The sequence below is a fragment of the Nomascus leucogenys genome, chromosome 8 (assembly GCF_006542625.1).
Source record: "Nomascus leucogenys isolate Asia chromosome 8, Asia_NLE_v1, whole genome shotgun sequence".
Classification (NCBI taxonomy): Eukaryota; Metazoa; Chordata; class Mammalia; order Primates; family Hylobatidae; genus Nomascus; species Nomascus leucogenys.
In genome coordinates this window covers 22,817,827-22,835,907 of record NC_044388.1, presented here as the reverse complement: position 1 = coordinate 22,835,907, position 18,081 = coordinate 22,817,827, and the positions used below count along the sequence as shown (strand labels likewise).

Genomic DNA, 18,081 nt, shown 5'->3' with positions numbered 1-18,081 from the left:
AGACAACACTTGGATAGTAAAATTGTGTGGTTGGTAAAAATGAATTAAGGTTTCAGGGTTTTACCAAGGGGTGATATTTAATATTGAATGACATGTATTAAGACAAATGCTTTTATATATAATTTATTTGGCATTGTAAATGCATTTATCTTGTGAGAAACAGACCCCCTGTTGTCAAATGAAGTATTCTGGAAAGGTTTGGAGTAAATAAATAATAAAACTACTTTGATATACAGTCTAACAATATTAAATATTAAGACTTTCAGATGATTGATTTTAATACTTAATTAACTTAAAGTCCAATGTAACCCTCTTGCATTAAAGATTGACAGAATTTAAAAATAAAACTTTATTCTTTCTCTTTCTTTTTCTTTCCTTCTTTTTTCTTTTTTCCTTTCTTCTTTCCTCCTTTCTGCCCTTATAATTAAGACTTTAGAACATAGTTACTTCTAATCATTGAATTTACCTTTAGCTATCAACATTTCTAAATAAAAAATGTTTTTTTAAACCAGATATTCAGTTGCCCTATCTCTTAATTGTGAAAATGTAGCTTCTACCAGAAAAGCTTGCGTTTATACCCCAGATGTTGTATTTCTGGTTAAATACCTATCATGGTAAATACATGCTACCTAGAACACATACTTATTCATGCTGCATCCTTCTTCCTTTTATAATCGACTCTGAAAATAGTCCATTTAAGCTCTTTGGTATGCTTTTGTTATAGGAGAAATCTTTATGTAAAGTAATACTATATCATTTCAGTGTTTGACTTTTAGGTTTACCATCAGTCAAGAATTTAAATGAATGACTTATGCTTATATGTGCTTTTCTGAATATGAATGTTTTTAGAATGACACAGTTCAGAATGCTAATTCTGTGCCTAAGTATTAGAAACAGTTAAGGAGAGAATATAAGCTGAAATATATAGAATTTCGTATTCAGACAGAATAAATTCATTTCTAGAGGTTCTGCTCATGTGATGCCATTTTAAAACAGAAAATATTATTAAACTAACTTATTATTTTATCTGTTCAATGCTCATAGTTTGAGATTTTCACTTAGATACTGCTTGTATTGATTGATTGATTTTATTTTTTTTGAGATGGAGTCTTGCTCTGTCGCCCAGGCTGGAGTGCAGTGGCACGATCTTGGCTCACTGCAACCTCCGCCTATCAGGTTCCAGCAATTCTTCTGCCTCAGCCTCCCGAGTAGCTGGGACTACAGGCGCGCACCACCATGCGTAGCTAATTTTTGTATTTTTAGTTGAGATGGAGTTTCACCATATTGGCCAGGCTGGTCTCGAACTCCTGACCTCGTGATCTGCCTGCCTCTGCCTCCCAAAGTGCTGGGATTATAGACGTGAGCCACCACGCCCGGCCTGTATTGATTTTTTTTTTTACATGGAAAATACTGCTTTGATTTTTTTAAGTGTACTTTAAAACTGCCTTCTAAGCTTTAGTGCTGAACTCTTACCCTTTTATTAAAAATTAACTATTTGCTAAAGAGGTCTTTTCTTTCAGACAGATCACTTTTAAGATTTAATACTTCAACCTCTAGACTTGTGAAACCACTACAAATATCTTAAAGATTAGTCTTGGATTTTAAATGGGAATTTTAGCCTATTTGTGAACTCCTGTGCCCAGGGTAGCACTAAAACTGTATTGTAAAATTAGTTACGACTTTTTGGAATTTTAAACTCATGTGTATAGGAAAAATCGTTATTTACGGTAAATGTGACAAAGGAAGGATAGGGCCTTTCCCAGATCGTGGAAGGTGTATTACTATGCTTTCTCAGTCAGAAAAATGAGATTGCTTTTGTTTATTTAAAATAATTCTTCAGGCATCATTTTTATGAGCCAGAGAAATTCTAGGAACAGGAAGATACCATTTAAGAGAACTAAAATCTATGAATTATGGATTTAAGTAGTCATCTACTAAGAGGCATGTTTTTGGCCTTTATATTCTTTTCTCTGTATGTATCTTGGTTCTATGTAAGAGAAAATTAAGGCATGTCAAGGATAGAAGTTGGAGTTTGTAATCAAATTTAGAGATCTCATGAACCATTGTTAAGTGTTACGTTTATGCTGGACTTTTACAGTGATTGTTTAAAAATTTTTAGACTAAATAAAATCCCTTAATTTTTTATAGTTTGATATTTGCAGGTAAAAATTTATTCATAAATATTAAAATAGACAAATTTATTAAAAACCTTTGATATTCTGCTTTGTAATGAATCATTTTCTCTTACTGGAATGTTTATGAAACACAAATTGGGAAATTAGTAGGAAAATGATTTCATATTTAAAAACAACATTATGCTATGATTTCATAAGGTAATCCCAATAGCAGTAACCAACAAACTTAAGTTGCTTTTTTAGATTCAAGAGAGCTAAAATAGCTCTTTATATTTAAAACAAAATGATAAAAAAAATGAAAGCAGCAACTTCTTAATCAGTTACTTTTGAATTAGGTTATTTAAATCCATAATTAAAAGAAAACTACGAACATTTTCCACACGTTTTCTTCAACAGATTGCTTGAAAATAACTCATTATTACTAGTTAGCTGGTTTCCTTTATTTAATTATAAAAACATTTCAGTGGTTCATTTTCAATCTATAGGCATAATAAATCAGGATATAATGGATGCCTGATTATAAAAGAATGGTTGTAGACTGGGGTATTTGGTTGATTTTGTATTCCGGCTATTGGATATTACCATAGACTTGTTAAGTTCTAAAGAATTATAATTTAAGCTAAATTAACTAAATGACTTCTTGAACTTTCTCTAAGGAGTCAAAAAGACCTTAAGTATTTGTAGCACCTTAAATGAATGTATGAATATCATTGTGTGGTAGAGTATTTTCTTCTAACAACATAAAGATGAGAGTTTTAAAAATACTCCTTTTAAAAATAAACTTTGATGGCAACTTGCTTGTCACTTGTCTATTTTTTATATAGTTTAAAATACACAAGTCATTTATTTATTTATTTTAGGTATGTGAAACCTGTAACAGTGAAAGTGTACTGTAAAAATAAGAAATTCAGCTACTGAGATTATGAAAACATGGTTTAAGATACTAAAGAAAATTAAAGAATCCAGCAGTTAACTTGAAATAGACATTTTCAAATGTTTACTTGTATATTTTTGAGTATAACAAAATATATGGAGAATATAAATCTTACATTAAAATAGTTGCCCATGGGCCAAATAAAATTTTGAAGTGTTTAATCTGTTCTACCCAGTATTTTTCTTTTAATTTGAAATATTTGCTAACACTTACAAATTAGCAGATTTCACATAAAATTTTGGATTTCTAGCTTGTCTCGAAAAAGCTGAAGCAGAGTAAAGGGTGTTCTAATTATTCATAGGCTGTATCTTTTTATACCCCCTTTTTTATACCTGGTCTTTTTTGTCGCACTGACTTATTTAGAGCCAAATTAATGTAGGAGAAAGAATGTGAGCTCTAGAACCAAACAGGATGGCTTCAATTTTGGCTTTAATACTTACTCCTTGTGTGATTCTAGACAAATTACTTACTCTCTCTGTTCCTCAGTTTCTCTGTGGTAAAATGAAAATAAAATTGACAAAGATAAATCAGTTGGATTTTAAGGAGGATGAAATGAGTGTACATGAAACATTTAGACTAGTTTTTGGCATATATTCATTGTGCATGAATGTTAACTAAAAATAATAATACTTTTTGCCTGACCTCATTAGACATTTGAATTTGGTGACTGCTCCATAGTAGAGGACCTTGGTTCTGAATTTATTTGTTCAACAGAATTTATCAAACTGTGTGTTATGCTATAACCGATCATCTACATTTTGCTGTCCTCTACTAGATTATATTCTCCAGAGTTTCTTCTATATAGCAAGTGCTCAGTATATGCTTATTGATTGGCACTCATAAGCAAATACTGACAACTGTCTAGATTTATGGATTTAAGATTTATGGCTTTAGATATTCTTACTGCATGTTAGCTACCAAAGTTCTTTGTTTTCCCTAATCCTCTGCTTATATTGTTTTAGCTGCAATTCCAGGGGGATAGGTTTTATTAACATCTGACTGTGATTGTGTGGATGTAGGGGGTTTTGGAGACTTCTGATAAAAATTAGAGCATGTATATGAGTATTTTACTAGGTGATGGTTTTAGAGAGAAAGTAAATAGGATAGAGGAGCATTTTGTTTTGGTAAAAGGTCATCAAGAATTTATGCATTCATGAGCATCTCTGGAGCTTTTTTCGTGGGTGAAGACCATATCCTATAAAATTAGATGCTCATTTTGTTTGGACTTGCTTTTACCACTTCTTTTTTCTCTTATTATTTCCTCTTTTTCTTATGTCCTTGCTGCTCCTGAAATTTAAAAGATTATGTTACTTACATTATTTTGCATGAAAATTGGTGAACTTGGTTTATTTTTTGAAAGAGTTATGATTTGGGAAGATAAATTTGCATCTTAGGGACATATAAAATTTACAAATAGTGTACGTTGGAAGTTGAAAATAATTTAAAACAAAATTTGTTCAATATGGAATAATGTATATAAGTGAGAATTGAGAGGGAAAACTTTCAAAATGACCAAAGGAAATGTAGGTAGTTATTTATAAAATCTTGCAAGTATGACACCAGAGGTGGATATTATACTGGAGATACAGATATATTTGAGCACGTAAAAAGTTACCTGTGTTACAAAAATGTCATACAACTGAAAGACAGATACACTTTGAGAAAAATATATGTATCATATAACCAAGGTTTAATACTCTTAATACTTAAAACATGTTTAGAAATCATGAAGACAGTCATAACAATTAACTCCATTAACAAAAGACAATAAACAAATGTCAGAGAAACAGTATCTCAGTAGTTATCAAGCAAATACAATACAAAATTTGACTATCAGGTTGAGAGGAAACATCCATTGTTAATGAGAATCAAGGAGAAATGAATTGTTCTGCTAGTTACAAACCTTTATAGAGTACAGTTTGCTAAAATCTCATTTTTTAATATATATTTTAATCCAACTATTGTACTTTAAGAATTTATCCTAAGGAAATAATCATGGATATGATACAGACATACTGCTAAAAGATATTTATTTTTGAGACTGTTTATAGTATTGAACAACTGAAAACATGTTGTTTACTAAATAAGGAATTGGTTACATAAATTGTGCTGACTAATAGAATGCTAGGAATAATTAGAAATTATAGACACACAATTATTATTTTTTTTAAACTGGGGAGGAAAATACTGAATTTAAAGTATTCATGGATTACATAATCAGTATGTTTAGCATGTTATGGATCACATTAAAACCATATGTATTTTAAATGCCCAGAATAAAGACAGGAAGTACATGTGTAATACACTGAAATGTTAACACTAATATTTCTAGCTAATACTATCATGAATAATTTTAATTTGCTGTATTTTCTGTATTTTGAAAGTTTCTATTGTGAGTGTTTATTATTTTGGCTGTAAAAAGGATGCTATAAATGTGAGAATATTGTCTTTAATTTAGAATCTAGCTTATCGAAAATAAATACGATTCAAAATTGAGATAAAGATTATAAATGACCCTCAGATTTTTGAGAAATTTTTGAAATGGAAATTTTGTCAAGTTTTTCCCTTGTTTGCATAAGCCTACCAATGTGAGGTAACAGTCCCTGGAGCCTGGGAAAAACTTATTAATATCTGTAATGCTCGTGTAATCATTTCAGTCTTATATTTATTCCCAGTCATAACAGAAAAAGAATTTATCATTTTTCTCTGTATTTTTTCACCTTCCAGGTACTTTTGGTGACACTGTCCAGTTCCCACGATGTATCATTCCTTATCTGAAACTAGACATCCTCTGCAGCCAGAAGAACAAGAAGTAGGCATTGACCCCTTGTCCAGTTACTCTAACAAGTCTGGAGGTGAGTTTTGTATGCGAATACTATTTGTAGGTAGGGCACTGGGAAACCTAGCAGAGGGCCCTCAGTTAGCTATGTCCACCTTATGTATGTGAACACATTTTGATGAAGCTGAGCAGGCCAGTGTTAAGTATGTTATTCTGGATATGTACAGAGCACTCTTGACACTAATGAATACTTCAACAAGCCACAGTTATCCATAGAAGCATTAGCCAAATGTTTAACGCACTGTCCTTCTTTCAAAGAAAATAATAAACTGAACAATGACTTCAGCATAAGAATGTTGAAATGCGAAAGGGCCTTGGTCAAACATCTTTTAAAGAATCTTAAATTTTGGGCATTGATTTTGCAGGGATTTTTTTCCCCTTTCAGCAGATTGAGATTATTCCAGGATAAAAGACTTGATTCATCCTCTTTTTTTTTTAAAGTAATTGAAATTTGTGTTCTATTTTTAAAGATCTATACACTGAAATTATTAAATGGTAGACAGTTAAAATGTAGACTGTATTCAGGTTCTACTCTATAAAAATGTATCAAATGTTTATGTATCAGAACTCTACTATTTTCTCAGTATTTACTTAATGATGGTAATAACATAGTTTCTTAGACAGAAGCAATTGAGTTTGTGAGAATTCTTGAAGCCTTATCCTTAGTTTTTAAGCAGTTCACTAAATATTTGATAAAGTTAATTGACTCAGTGACTGGTTGTAATTTTTCACTTGTGAAATGCAGGTATCAAGAATGTGAGATCTATTTTAAAACATAAATTAGTCAACGTATACAGACAAACTGTTATAAAAAGGAAAATTAGTCAAAGTAAATCATGTGTGTTACATTCTTCAAACAAAATGATTTTTTCTGTTTATATTGATGCCAAGGTCTGCTTTTAACTGATGTTTTGAGAATTTAAAAAAAGAATTGACTCCCACCTAAAGTGGCTATTTCTTTAGAACACAAACTTTATGCAGAATGTTTATGCTTTTTGTGCATCTTTAATACCTCCTACATAAAAATGCCATTGTTGTTTTTATTAAAAATGGGAGATAATTTGTCCAGCTTATTTTTGTGACGTAATTTTTAAATTTTTATTTTTTTTAAATAAGAACTCAAGACTTATGTTTAAGATTTTGATAATATGAAAATTAATAATGTTCATTTCAATTTCAGTATTTTAATATCTCAGTGCTAAGCATGACACCTTTTCTAGTGATATTTTCTCTTAAATGTAATACTCATAAGAAGCATTCATAGTTAAATAAATCAAATTATTTTGCCAGCACTTCTGTAAGTGGGTGTTTTAAAAGTGAATGTCTTTGTGTTACAAGTGTATAAAATAGTTTCACCAAAATGTTTCATACTATTTCTGATTACTATGGTTATTTGAGGACATAGTTTCTGTTGTTGTTGTTTGTTTGTTTGTTTGTTTTTGAGACGGAGTCTTGTTCTGTAGCCCAGGCTGGAGTGCAGTGGCACAATCTCAGCTCACTGCAAGCTGTGCCTCCCGGGTTCATGACATTCTCCTGCCTCAGCCTCCCAAGTAGCTGGGACTACAGGCGCCCGCCACTTCGCCTGGCTAATTTTTTTGTATTTTTAGTAGAGACGGGGTTGTTGTTTGTTTTTTAAGCGCATATTTTTATATGGTCTATTTCATTAAATACTGAGGTTTTTTTTTTTTAACCTGGTTAAAATAACATTTTAAATTAATTTTATCCTTTATTGTTTACAGGAATGAGTAGTTACCTTTACTAAAAAGGCTTTTCGTTTATATCCTAGCCTAACATTTCTATGGCATACTAAGTTATTAGGACTGAATTGATGTTTAAAAGTGCCATTAATTCATTTACCCCAAATGTTCATTAACAATGTAAATGTATGCTGATGTTCTATGAGACAAGGAAGTGACTAATGACTCTTCCAACTAACAACACTTAAAATGAATAGAAACTTTAGATAGCTAATCTTGAAGTAATCAAGACCCTCATTCAGCTTGGCATCTCTGTATGCTCTAAAACAGCTGTCAACTGTTAAAAATATATACAAAACACACATACGCACACGCACATGCAGAAAGAAAGATATGTAAATATCTTGTTCTTCAAAGCCATAAAGGTTACTAACCATAGTGGGCTTCGTGCATTGTATAGGTAAATATTTTATGTAAAGCATCTATTTCATCTTCTTTGATTTTCGTTTTACAGGAAAACGTGTTGCATTTTAATGAGGTTGTCATTATTTGAAGAAAATCATCACCTTTCTATTATGTTTGCTTATTTTAGTATATGTCTTCCCTGGGCTTTCTTCAAGTATTTTGAAGCTTTTTACACATTTCTGCCATAACCTTTAGGGAATTTGTTACTACTGGATGACTCATTTTCTAAGTATTTAAACACTGCACTTCAGTGGTTTGCCTGTGTAGAAGTCATGTGTAATTTTTAAAAACATTTCTTGTCATAGGTTCTATTAGTAAACAAGATAAGTCTTTAATTTCTCAAATCTGGATTTTAAAATTTATAAAGAAATAGTACTGTTGAATGATTCTGAGAATTCTGGAAAAGATTAGAAAAAACAGCCTGATAATAGGAATGGAGAGAAAAAACTACATATCATTGGCTTATTTTCATTGGTGGTTGAGAAAAGTAGGTGAGTGAAGAAAAAAGAACTATCTAGATATAAATATATATATATCCGTATATATATATATATAAATATATATATAAATATATATATATAAATATATATATAAATATATATATATAAATATATATAAATATATATAAATATATATATAAATATATATAAATATATATATAAATATATATATAAATATATATATATAAATATATATATAAATATATATAAATATATATATAAATATATATAAATATATATATATACGGATATATATGCAAAGTCTTAGGAGATATTTTCCATGTGAATTAAACTTTTAACTGCTTTAATTATTTTTTCAAATAGAGAACAGCATAGAAAATATGACATTTTCTGTGTGCCCTATTCAGTTTAGTTTACATTAATTACCACATAAAATTCCAAGATCTATGATCAAAGTTTAATAACTGACAAGTTACTAGTAATTTAGTTAAAAACAAAAAAGCAAAAAATTTGTTAGACTATTTATGATTATTTGTTCTTAACCTTTAATGATCAATAAAATGAAGAAGTAATCACTTTATTTTTAATTTAAGATAACAATATCAAAATTCAGGTATACCAAACCTATTAATTAAATAGTATTGTTGGAATCACTCGTTTTCACAAGCGTATAAGAGACTGGAATGTCATCAGTGATGAGAGAAACTTTTCTGTAGGGGATCCTTTGTTAGTCTGTTTTTACATCACTGTGAAGAAATACCTGAGGCTTGCAATTTATAAGGAAAATTGCTTTAATTGGCTTATGGTTCTGCAGGCTGCACAGGAAGCATGACACAGGTATCTGGTCCTGGTGAGGGCGTTAGGAAGCTTCCAATCATGGCAAAAGGCAAACGGGGAGGAGGTATTTCTCAGGAGTAAGAGAGATGGGGGGATGTCCCAGACTCTTAAGCAACTAGATCGCAAGTGAACTGAGAACTCACTTGTCACCAAGGGGATGGTGCAAAACCATTCATGAAGGATCAGCCCCTGATCAATTCACCTCCCACCAGGACCTTCCTCCAACACTGGGAGTCACATTTCAATATGAGATTTGGAAGGGACATAAATCCAAACCATATCAGGTCTCTTTTGAGAATGGCATTTTGTTAAACATTACTAGTTTTTAGCTTAAATTTTGTATGTCACAGTATTCACCTTCTTACTTAATAGCTTTTATATATTTAAATAATTGCCTAACCTTTCTTTGCCTTTTAATATACTGTTTCAAAGCTTTCTTTCTATTGTCATTCATAAAATATTTGGCAACTTAAAAAAAATCCAAGATTTCAGAATCCTGCCAACTCCGTTTTGCTTCCTATAATTTTGTTTTTTTCCCAAGTAGTCCTTTCTTTCCATTACAGTGACATGTTTTAGAATTAGAAGGGTATGTCCTGGCTTTATTAATGAAGAAATTGGTAATTTAAAATAGTTGACTGATGTCGATATAATAAGATGATGCTGTCCTATCATGATTTTTAGTGTTGTTTTCCATATAGTGGAGATGGATTTAAATTTGATTAAAAGATAGGTTCGTTCTGCTGAAGGTATCTAGATATCTGGCTAAAGTATAAAAATGGTGTCTGAAGTACTATAAACCCTACTCTGGGCTAACTAGCCGGAGTCATCTTAGAGATGAAAAAGTCTTTTTACTTTCTTCCCTGGCTTACAACTCTTTAGTGACTTCCCATTATATTAACAATAAAATCCAGACTGTTGACTGTGATGTGCATGGCTGTCTTCTTGTCTGTCTGGTCTTGCTCAGATATGCTAAGCCAGTTCTAGACTCTGGGTCTTCACACATGACATTTTTCTGACATTTTTGATTCATTCAGAGCACTCAACAATATATAATCCTTTATTAATTTGTTTCCTTGTTTATTTTTTGTCTCCTTGTCTCAAATGTGAGCTTTATGAGGGCAGGAATTGTGTTGGAAATGTATGTATACCTAGTACTTGGCACATGGGCACTGCTCAGTAAATGATGAACGAGCAAACTGTGTTGTTTTATCAGTTTGAGTACCTCCACTTATGTTAATTAATACTTGCTTAATGCCTCTTTCCTCCATCTGTCTTTCTCTTTCTTAAGTTGTAATATATGAACTCTGTTTTATTGTCCCTGATAATTCTAGCACTTGAATTTTTCTCCTTTTAGGGTTTCAAAAGTTAATATACTCTCCTGTTTTATCCTCTGTTCTCCTTGACCTCTCTTCCTTTGAAGTTTCTCCTAAAATTCACTTATTCCATGTTTTCTTTTCAATATGACCCATCTCAGAATTTGCATAAAACCAAATGGGCAGAGAGTTTTCTGGCAAATAAATGTCAAGTTATGATAATTAAGAATTATTGAGTTAATGCACAGCAGTAATCACTTGGCAAAGGGAAAGCTAAGGAAATAAATTATTACTTTTCTAAGAAATTTGTGGCCATAATTTGGGAGCATAGACTACATGTAGTATGCTTACATTTAATACACATGTTTAATGCACATAATTCTTAGTGAACATTTTATGTAGATAGTTTTCTTGATACCTGGTTTCTTAAACTTACTAATGTGGTATATAGCAAATATTGTTTCCTTTTTATATGAAATATGATAGAACCAGTAACTATCGGAGTAGCAGCTTTTCTTACGTTTAAAACACTTTTAAAGTTTATTTTTTGTCATTCAGTAAATATTTGAGTGCCTTGCATGTACTAGGCATTGTTCTAAGTGCTGGAAATAAAACATTGAAAAAGATACCATGGTGTTTATGGTTAGTAGCCAGATTTGGGGGTGCCCAGCAGAGAAAAGTAAATGATCAATAAAGACAGAGAATGGTAAGTGCTTTCCTAGAGGAATTAACAGTTGCACAGTGAGTATATTGGTAGAGAATCCAACTGTGGTAATGGTGGATCAAGGAAGGTGTGATGTCTATCTAAGCCACAACCTGAAGGTTGAGTAGCTATTAGCCAGATGATTGTAAAGAGTTTGTGCTATGAGCTTGCCCTCCGCTAAACATAAAGAATTTCAGTGTGATTAAACATTAGAGTTCAGAAGGAGAATGACTACAAATAAGACTGAAGACTAGGATGAAGCTCCCTTATATGAAGAACAGTGGGTATTTCAGTGAAAGAATCTTGTGGCCAGATTTGCATTTTACAAAGATTATTCTGGCTATAGTAGGGTGAATAAACCACAGTGTTGGGGGCAAGACTAGAAGCTGAACAATCATTTCGGAAGCCATCGAAATATTCTAGGTGAGATGATAGTGGCCTGTACTGGAAAGTATCAATGGAAATAGAGAGAAGTGGAAACATTTGAGAGTTATTTAGGAGGTAGAATTGATAGTACTTGATCTAGTACTTGACTAGATATGGGGAAATGGTAGGGGAGAGAAGTTTGCAGTGACATACAGTTTTCTGAGTTGACTACTTAGATCTGTGATAATGCCAGTATTGAGACAGGGAAATCTAGAGAAAGAATTTTGTGTGGTACAGATGGGATAGAGGGCTGCAGAGGATATGACATTGGATGTTCAGTTTCAGAGGTGAGTTAGAAGTACCTTAGAGCATTCAAATGAAGACACCCTGATGATTTTGATGTATGGGTCTGAAACTCAGAATTGGGCTGGAAGATAAAGATTTGTCAGCTTAAGTATGGTAGCAAAAACAATGGCAATGATTATGATTACCTCATAATAGCATGTAGGCCAAGAAGAGGACTTAGGACCAATATCTAAGGAAAGTCATTTAAAGGCCTTGCAGCAGAAGAGTATCCTACAGAGGAGACTTAAAAAAAGAGGCTGGAGAAGTAGAAGGAAAACCAGGATAGTGTGATGCCAAAGAAGCTAAGATGTCAAGAGGAGAGTGAGCAAAACTGCCAGAGATTACTAAAGTTAAGAAAATAGAAGTGTCCAGTGGACAAAGTCATTGTTGTCATAAGTACAGTGCTTTTTGTAATCTCAAGAATCCATACGCCAGCACTCTGTATATTTCATATAAATGAATTATGTATTCTATACTAAACTGACATGAGGAATAGAAGAGAAAAGGTACAAAAGTATTAGGAAAAGTAAAAATCAGTGGAAGAAGAGTTCTGTGGTCTTGGAAGTATAGAGGAGAGGCAGTGTAGAGCAAAGACAGGAAGAGGGACCTTATTGTCTGTTGTAATCATAGAAGGGAAAAAGAAAAGGAGGTGTTTAGATGCAACAGGTTCATGGGTTTGATGGCAGAGTTTAATGAGATAGCACTGATGTTTTAATCTCTTGTTTGATAAGTTAGTGTGACGTTATTGCTGACAGTGAATAACAAGGCGAAGCATATGAAGATCTCTGGGGAGTAAAAAAGGTTAAAGTGGGTTGATAAGACATAACCTTGGAGACAAGTTGAAATGGGACATCATATTTATGGGTGATTCCAGCTTATAAATATATGTGATTATGTCCAGCAGATTTCAGCAGCTAGGATTAAGCCACAAAGAAGAACAGCCAGGGTTTTTGTCAGGGCTGTATAACAGGTAAACAGTAGTCAAGGAAGTTGATGGTTGAAGAATTCATTGATGGATTGAGAATATAAGGATATTTGCTATGACGGAAGGTGGTTTGCAGAAGGCAGGGTAGAAAATTTTAGAAGGGATGGAGTCAAGGGAGAAGGAAGAGTAGTGTGGTGATGGGAGTCCTGCAGGGAATGTGGGAGCAGTAGGGCCAAAATTTGCTTGATGTCTAAGACTAACAGGGATGGTGAGGGTGGCAGCAAACTTTTCACAGTGATTCCTAATAACCTAAAATGTTGTGTGTTTTATATTAAATGTACCTATCTAATATATATTCTAAATTCCAAAGAAAATAGTAACATGTCTTTTATCACATCTCTTAAAAATTCTTTTTTTTTTTTTTGAGTTAGCCTACTTTGACTTTTATGTTTACATTTGAAGTGGACTCCCCCCTCCCCCCGCCACCACCTATTCAACACCATTGGTTTTATTGACTAAATAATCTTCAGAAGACAAGACATCAGAGTTGGTGCTTTTGGTAGAAATTAAACCACAGCAGGTGTTCAAGACCAATAATTCTTATGTGTTTGATAAATGCATTAATTTGGTGAAACATTGTGTGGTGGTAGCCAATAAAGCAGCTCAGTGCTCCATTATTTCTGTGTAATAATTTGGATCTATAATGATTTGGATAGGGCTTGGTTTGAAGTAACTAATAAAAAATTCACCCTAGATATCAAGGAAAATGGCAGTTTAGATAGATGAAAAACTGTAAGTTAGACTGTAAGGTTGTCCAGGAAAATGGTGGCTTTATTCAAGACAGATTGTTAAATAAATAGGAGAGTGACCTGGGAGTTTTTGAATGCAGTAACAAGGATAAAAAATGCATGGATTTTTAAAATGTCTCTTTGAAAACAGATTATTCAAGTGGTATGACAGTAAGACAAAGTGACATCCGAGAGCAAAGAACATGCCAAGCCTAGTTCCTCTAAATTAAGCTGTTCAAAAAAAAAGTTGGATATGAGAGACTTCAGTTTGAAAGACCATGAGTTAGAGATCTGTGAGTCATCCTCCAGAAATGCCAATTCAAAGTATGAGACAAATAAGAAATCAAAGGAAAGAAGAAGGAGAGAACTAAGGATTGATTTGTAGAAAGACCCCATGATTAGAACTTGGATACAGGAAGTATTTTAATAGTACTTACTGGAGGAATAATCAAAATAGGGGAAAGTCACAGTGCCAGAATTATAGAAGCCACAGATATGAGAGCTTCCAGAAGGTTCTTAGTGAGCAGTTTTTCAAGCATTGTGTAGGTTAAAGAGTATAAAAGGAGGAAATACATGATTTGGTGATTGGAAGACTATTGATTATCTATTGGGGGTTAAGTCATTTTCAAGAAACCACTAACTCATTTGAGTGGATGGAGGAACAGGAAGTGAACTCAAAATCTGATTCCAAATTCACATTAAAAAGGTAGTGATTAAATATCAATGATGAACATTTAGATGGCGAAGAATATTCTTACGCTTTAATGTTAGATTTGGGTGATCGTGTGTTTTTTGTATTTATGTTCTTACATTGTGTTGAGAACCTCACTGCTGGTAAAATCTAGATCCTTAAAATTTGAAAAAAAAAAAAAAAAAAAAAGTCCTCTGGCCTTACTTCTGATTTTTTTTTCATTGAGTTGTCCATATCTTATTAATCAGATCTGCTTTTCAGTTTTATTCAAAATCTTCCATTGGTGTCGCAATTCTCTTTATTTGCTTGAGGGGAGATAGGCTACTTTACAGTTACTTTAGAGTTGGATTTATGTGAACAGTCATTGAACCACCTTACAAATACCTTGGTATTATTCATTTACCAGTGTCCTAGGAGCAATGAAACCTCACTGCTGACCAGACAGAGATGCAGTAGCCTTGCAATAGCCCTTATCCACTACCCCTTTAGGCAATTTGGTCTGCAAAAGGATATCCATATCTTAAGATACATTCTCCACCATCTTTTCTAGTATTCCTGGACCCCCAAGACATGGGAGGTTGTGTGGTGGTAGTTTTGGTTGATTGGTCTTGGCACAACTGGAGGAGACACTGGTGATTAAGAGTATTATCTTAAAACCTGAAATATGAAACAAACATTGAAGTAAAATGGCCTATAACGGAGCTTTTATCAAAAAATTATGTTGGTTGCTTTTTGTTGATTCATTAATGGGGCCAAAAAATACAGTACAGTAAGGGTTTAGTTTTTTTTTTTGTTTTTTTTTTGGAGACAGAGTTTCACTTTTTCACACAGGCAGTAGTACAATCATAGCTCACTGCAGCCTTGACCTGGCAGGGTTCAGATGATCCTATCACCCCACCCTTTCAAGTAGCTGGGACTATAGGAATGCGTCACCACATCCGGCAAATTTTTGTATTTTTTTGTAGAGATGGGGTCTCTCCATGTTGCCCAGGCCGGTCTCAAGTGATCCACCCACGTGGGCCTCCCAAAGTGCTGAGATTACAGGTGTGAGCCACAATGCCCTACCTAGAATTTTTAAATAATGAAATAACCCAGCTTTCAGCCCGCATAGCTTAGGAAAGTATATCAGAGTTATCACTTGGCTTCTCACATGTTAAAGCTCCATTTTATTGATTTATGCATTAAAACGGATTTCTCCTTCATGGCTTCATAGTGAAATGAATAATTAGGCCCTTACAAGTATAATTCTCCACCTCCCCAATGCTTCTGTTAACTCCTTTCATAGCATTAGCCATTTAAAAAAAACTATCTACTGCACCTACTGGTCTTTAAGATTACAAGCTTGCTTTCTTTGCTATCACTCAATTAGAGGGAAGACTTGAATATCCAAGGGAGGATAAGAGGAATGCAAGAAAAAAATTAAACTTTACTCTAGGAAATCACTCAAGGACTTCCTTAATCACTCTTTTATATCAGTGCCCTCCCCTGCCACCCCCCAACCAAAGTAGAGGTTCCCAAAGACCTATTTATCTCAAGTTCATGTCTTAAAATTATCCTTTTACTTTGCTATATAACAGTCACCAATATAATAAAACAGCCAGGAGTATTTTTTTTAATATAGCTGATATATTGTGGTAAAATTCTCCTTACATGTACTTGAGTTTTTTAAAAAAATATTTTACTAACATTACATGTAGATATTTATAACTTTTCTTGTAGATCTAAGGCCCATTGTGTGTGTTTCTTTTTCGGAGGTTTAAAAAATTATTATGTATTACTACCGTCTTTTTGAATAGCAAGCACAGTAGTCAATTTAATGTGCAGAGTCTACATTACATTTGTAGATGTTCACATCTAGTTTAGTGTATTGTAGCAGATTATAAATTGTATGTCTCATTTTTGGTAAAAAGAGATGTGTTATTGTGGTATTTTTATTACTTCAGTAATTGTCTGTCTTTGAGTTTTTAGTGTTTCCACCTAGGTGTTTCCACAATGATCTTTGACGTTGTTCTGTTCTTAAAAGATGTCTCACCAAAAGCTTCGATAATACACTTTGCCCTATCAATATGTCATTAATTTAAGCTCAAATATTTTTTGTTCTTAACTTGGCATTCTATGAGAATTGAAAATAAATTAGTTCACCATTACTGTATACTTTGGCTGGAATGAGGGCTTCCTTGTTAATCAAATAGTTGTTTTGAAATTTGAAATCATTTTTTTTCATACAATACTAGTATTTTATTCAGGAGTTTGGGTAGCTCCTTGAATTTCCTAAGAAGGAATCTCATATGAAGTATATAGGAAAGCACAAGGGCAGGAATATGATGCTAGCTTCAAGCTGGTTTTACATTTTAGGAAAGTTTGAGTGTTTTAAATGGAAGAAATTAAGAAAATCATAAATCATAAAAATTATATTATGAAAGTTATTTATTTTAAGTGGACATTTTCTTTTACATCTCCAGTATTTAGAATATAATTTACTTGCTTCCTTGGAAAAGATCTGATATTCTACCACTTGATAATTTTTGTATTCCTATAAATTACAGTGACTATTTTTGTTTTTCCTGAACTTAAAAATATCTTTAATTTTAGTCAGGGAAAAAAAATCTCAACTAGCTTTGATTTATCTACAAATAAATAATGAGAATTTACCTTTACTCACTCAAGTCAGAGATGAGGCAATGTGTGAGCCAAATAATCTTTTATATCATGGCAATATGTGTACTTAAATAATTCTCCTACTTTCCTTCTCCTATTCTTTCTTCTTCCAAATGTAGAAAAACTTTAATAACAATTGACTTCCTAGCACTGGTATTTAGTGAAAATTTGAATGGAATAGGACTGATTTTAGCCAAGCGTAGAACACTACATCAATTTTTATCCTTAGACTTGTGAATAGATTTGTTTTATTGAAGGGATTGATTTTTAATCAGAAATGTTGACATGCTGATTGTGAAAATTCAGTAATAATAACTGAATCATAGAGGCACATATATTTTATCATACAGAGTGAGGGCTGCCATCCAAAGACCTGATGTTCATTCATTTATACAAACGTATGTGTTGATCATCCAGTATCTGGGAATAGAATATTGAACAAGTAGACCACTTGCTTTCTCTTATGGAATTCATATTTTAGCATGAGATGGACAAACAAATTGAGAAGTAAGTACAGAAATAAGAAAATCAGAGAAAAAATACCATGCAAAGAATTAAAATAGGGTGATACTACGGTGAGTGACAAGGTGAGTACTTTAGATTGTCAGAGAAGATCTCTCTGAGAAGATGGTATTTCGGCTAAATGTTAATGACAAGAAGGAGCCAGATATGCAGATATACAAGGATGGTGTGTGTGTGTGACACAGAGAGAGAGAGGCATCTGTCTAAACAGAGCTCATAAAAGCAGTACTGTATGAATAGGCTTGTCATATATAGGGAACTGAAGAAGATCACTGTGGCTGGGCTACCACGGGTGACAGGGGAATGACACAGGATGGGACTAGTAGGCAGGGGCCAGGTAGAAGGTTTTTGTAAACCAGGCTGAAGAGTGCAGATTATATTCTAAAGACTCAGAATTATGTA

At 32.8% G+C, this 18,081-nt stretch overlaps 1 protein-coding gene across 6 annotated transcripts in view; it reads left to right on the top strand.

The window, feature by feature from the left end:
• Positions 1-18,081, top strand: part of TBC1D5 (TBC1 domain family member 5) — a 581,319-nt gene that overhangs the window by 223,444 nt on the left and 339,794 nt on the right. For 5 of the 6 annotated variants that reach the window (XM_030816874.1, XM_030816879.1, XM_030816878.1 and 2 more), the window contains one exon: positions 5,797-5,924. In XM_030816874.1, coding sequence (XP_030672734.1) covers positions 5,828-5,924 — 97 coding nt within the window. In that variant the 5' untranslated portion in view covers positions 5,797-5,827. Of the gene's footprint in view, positions 1-5,796; positions 5,925-18,081 lie in introns of those variants that run through there. The other variant, XM_030816880.1, reaches the window with a different exon arrangement.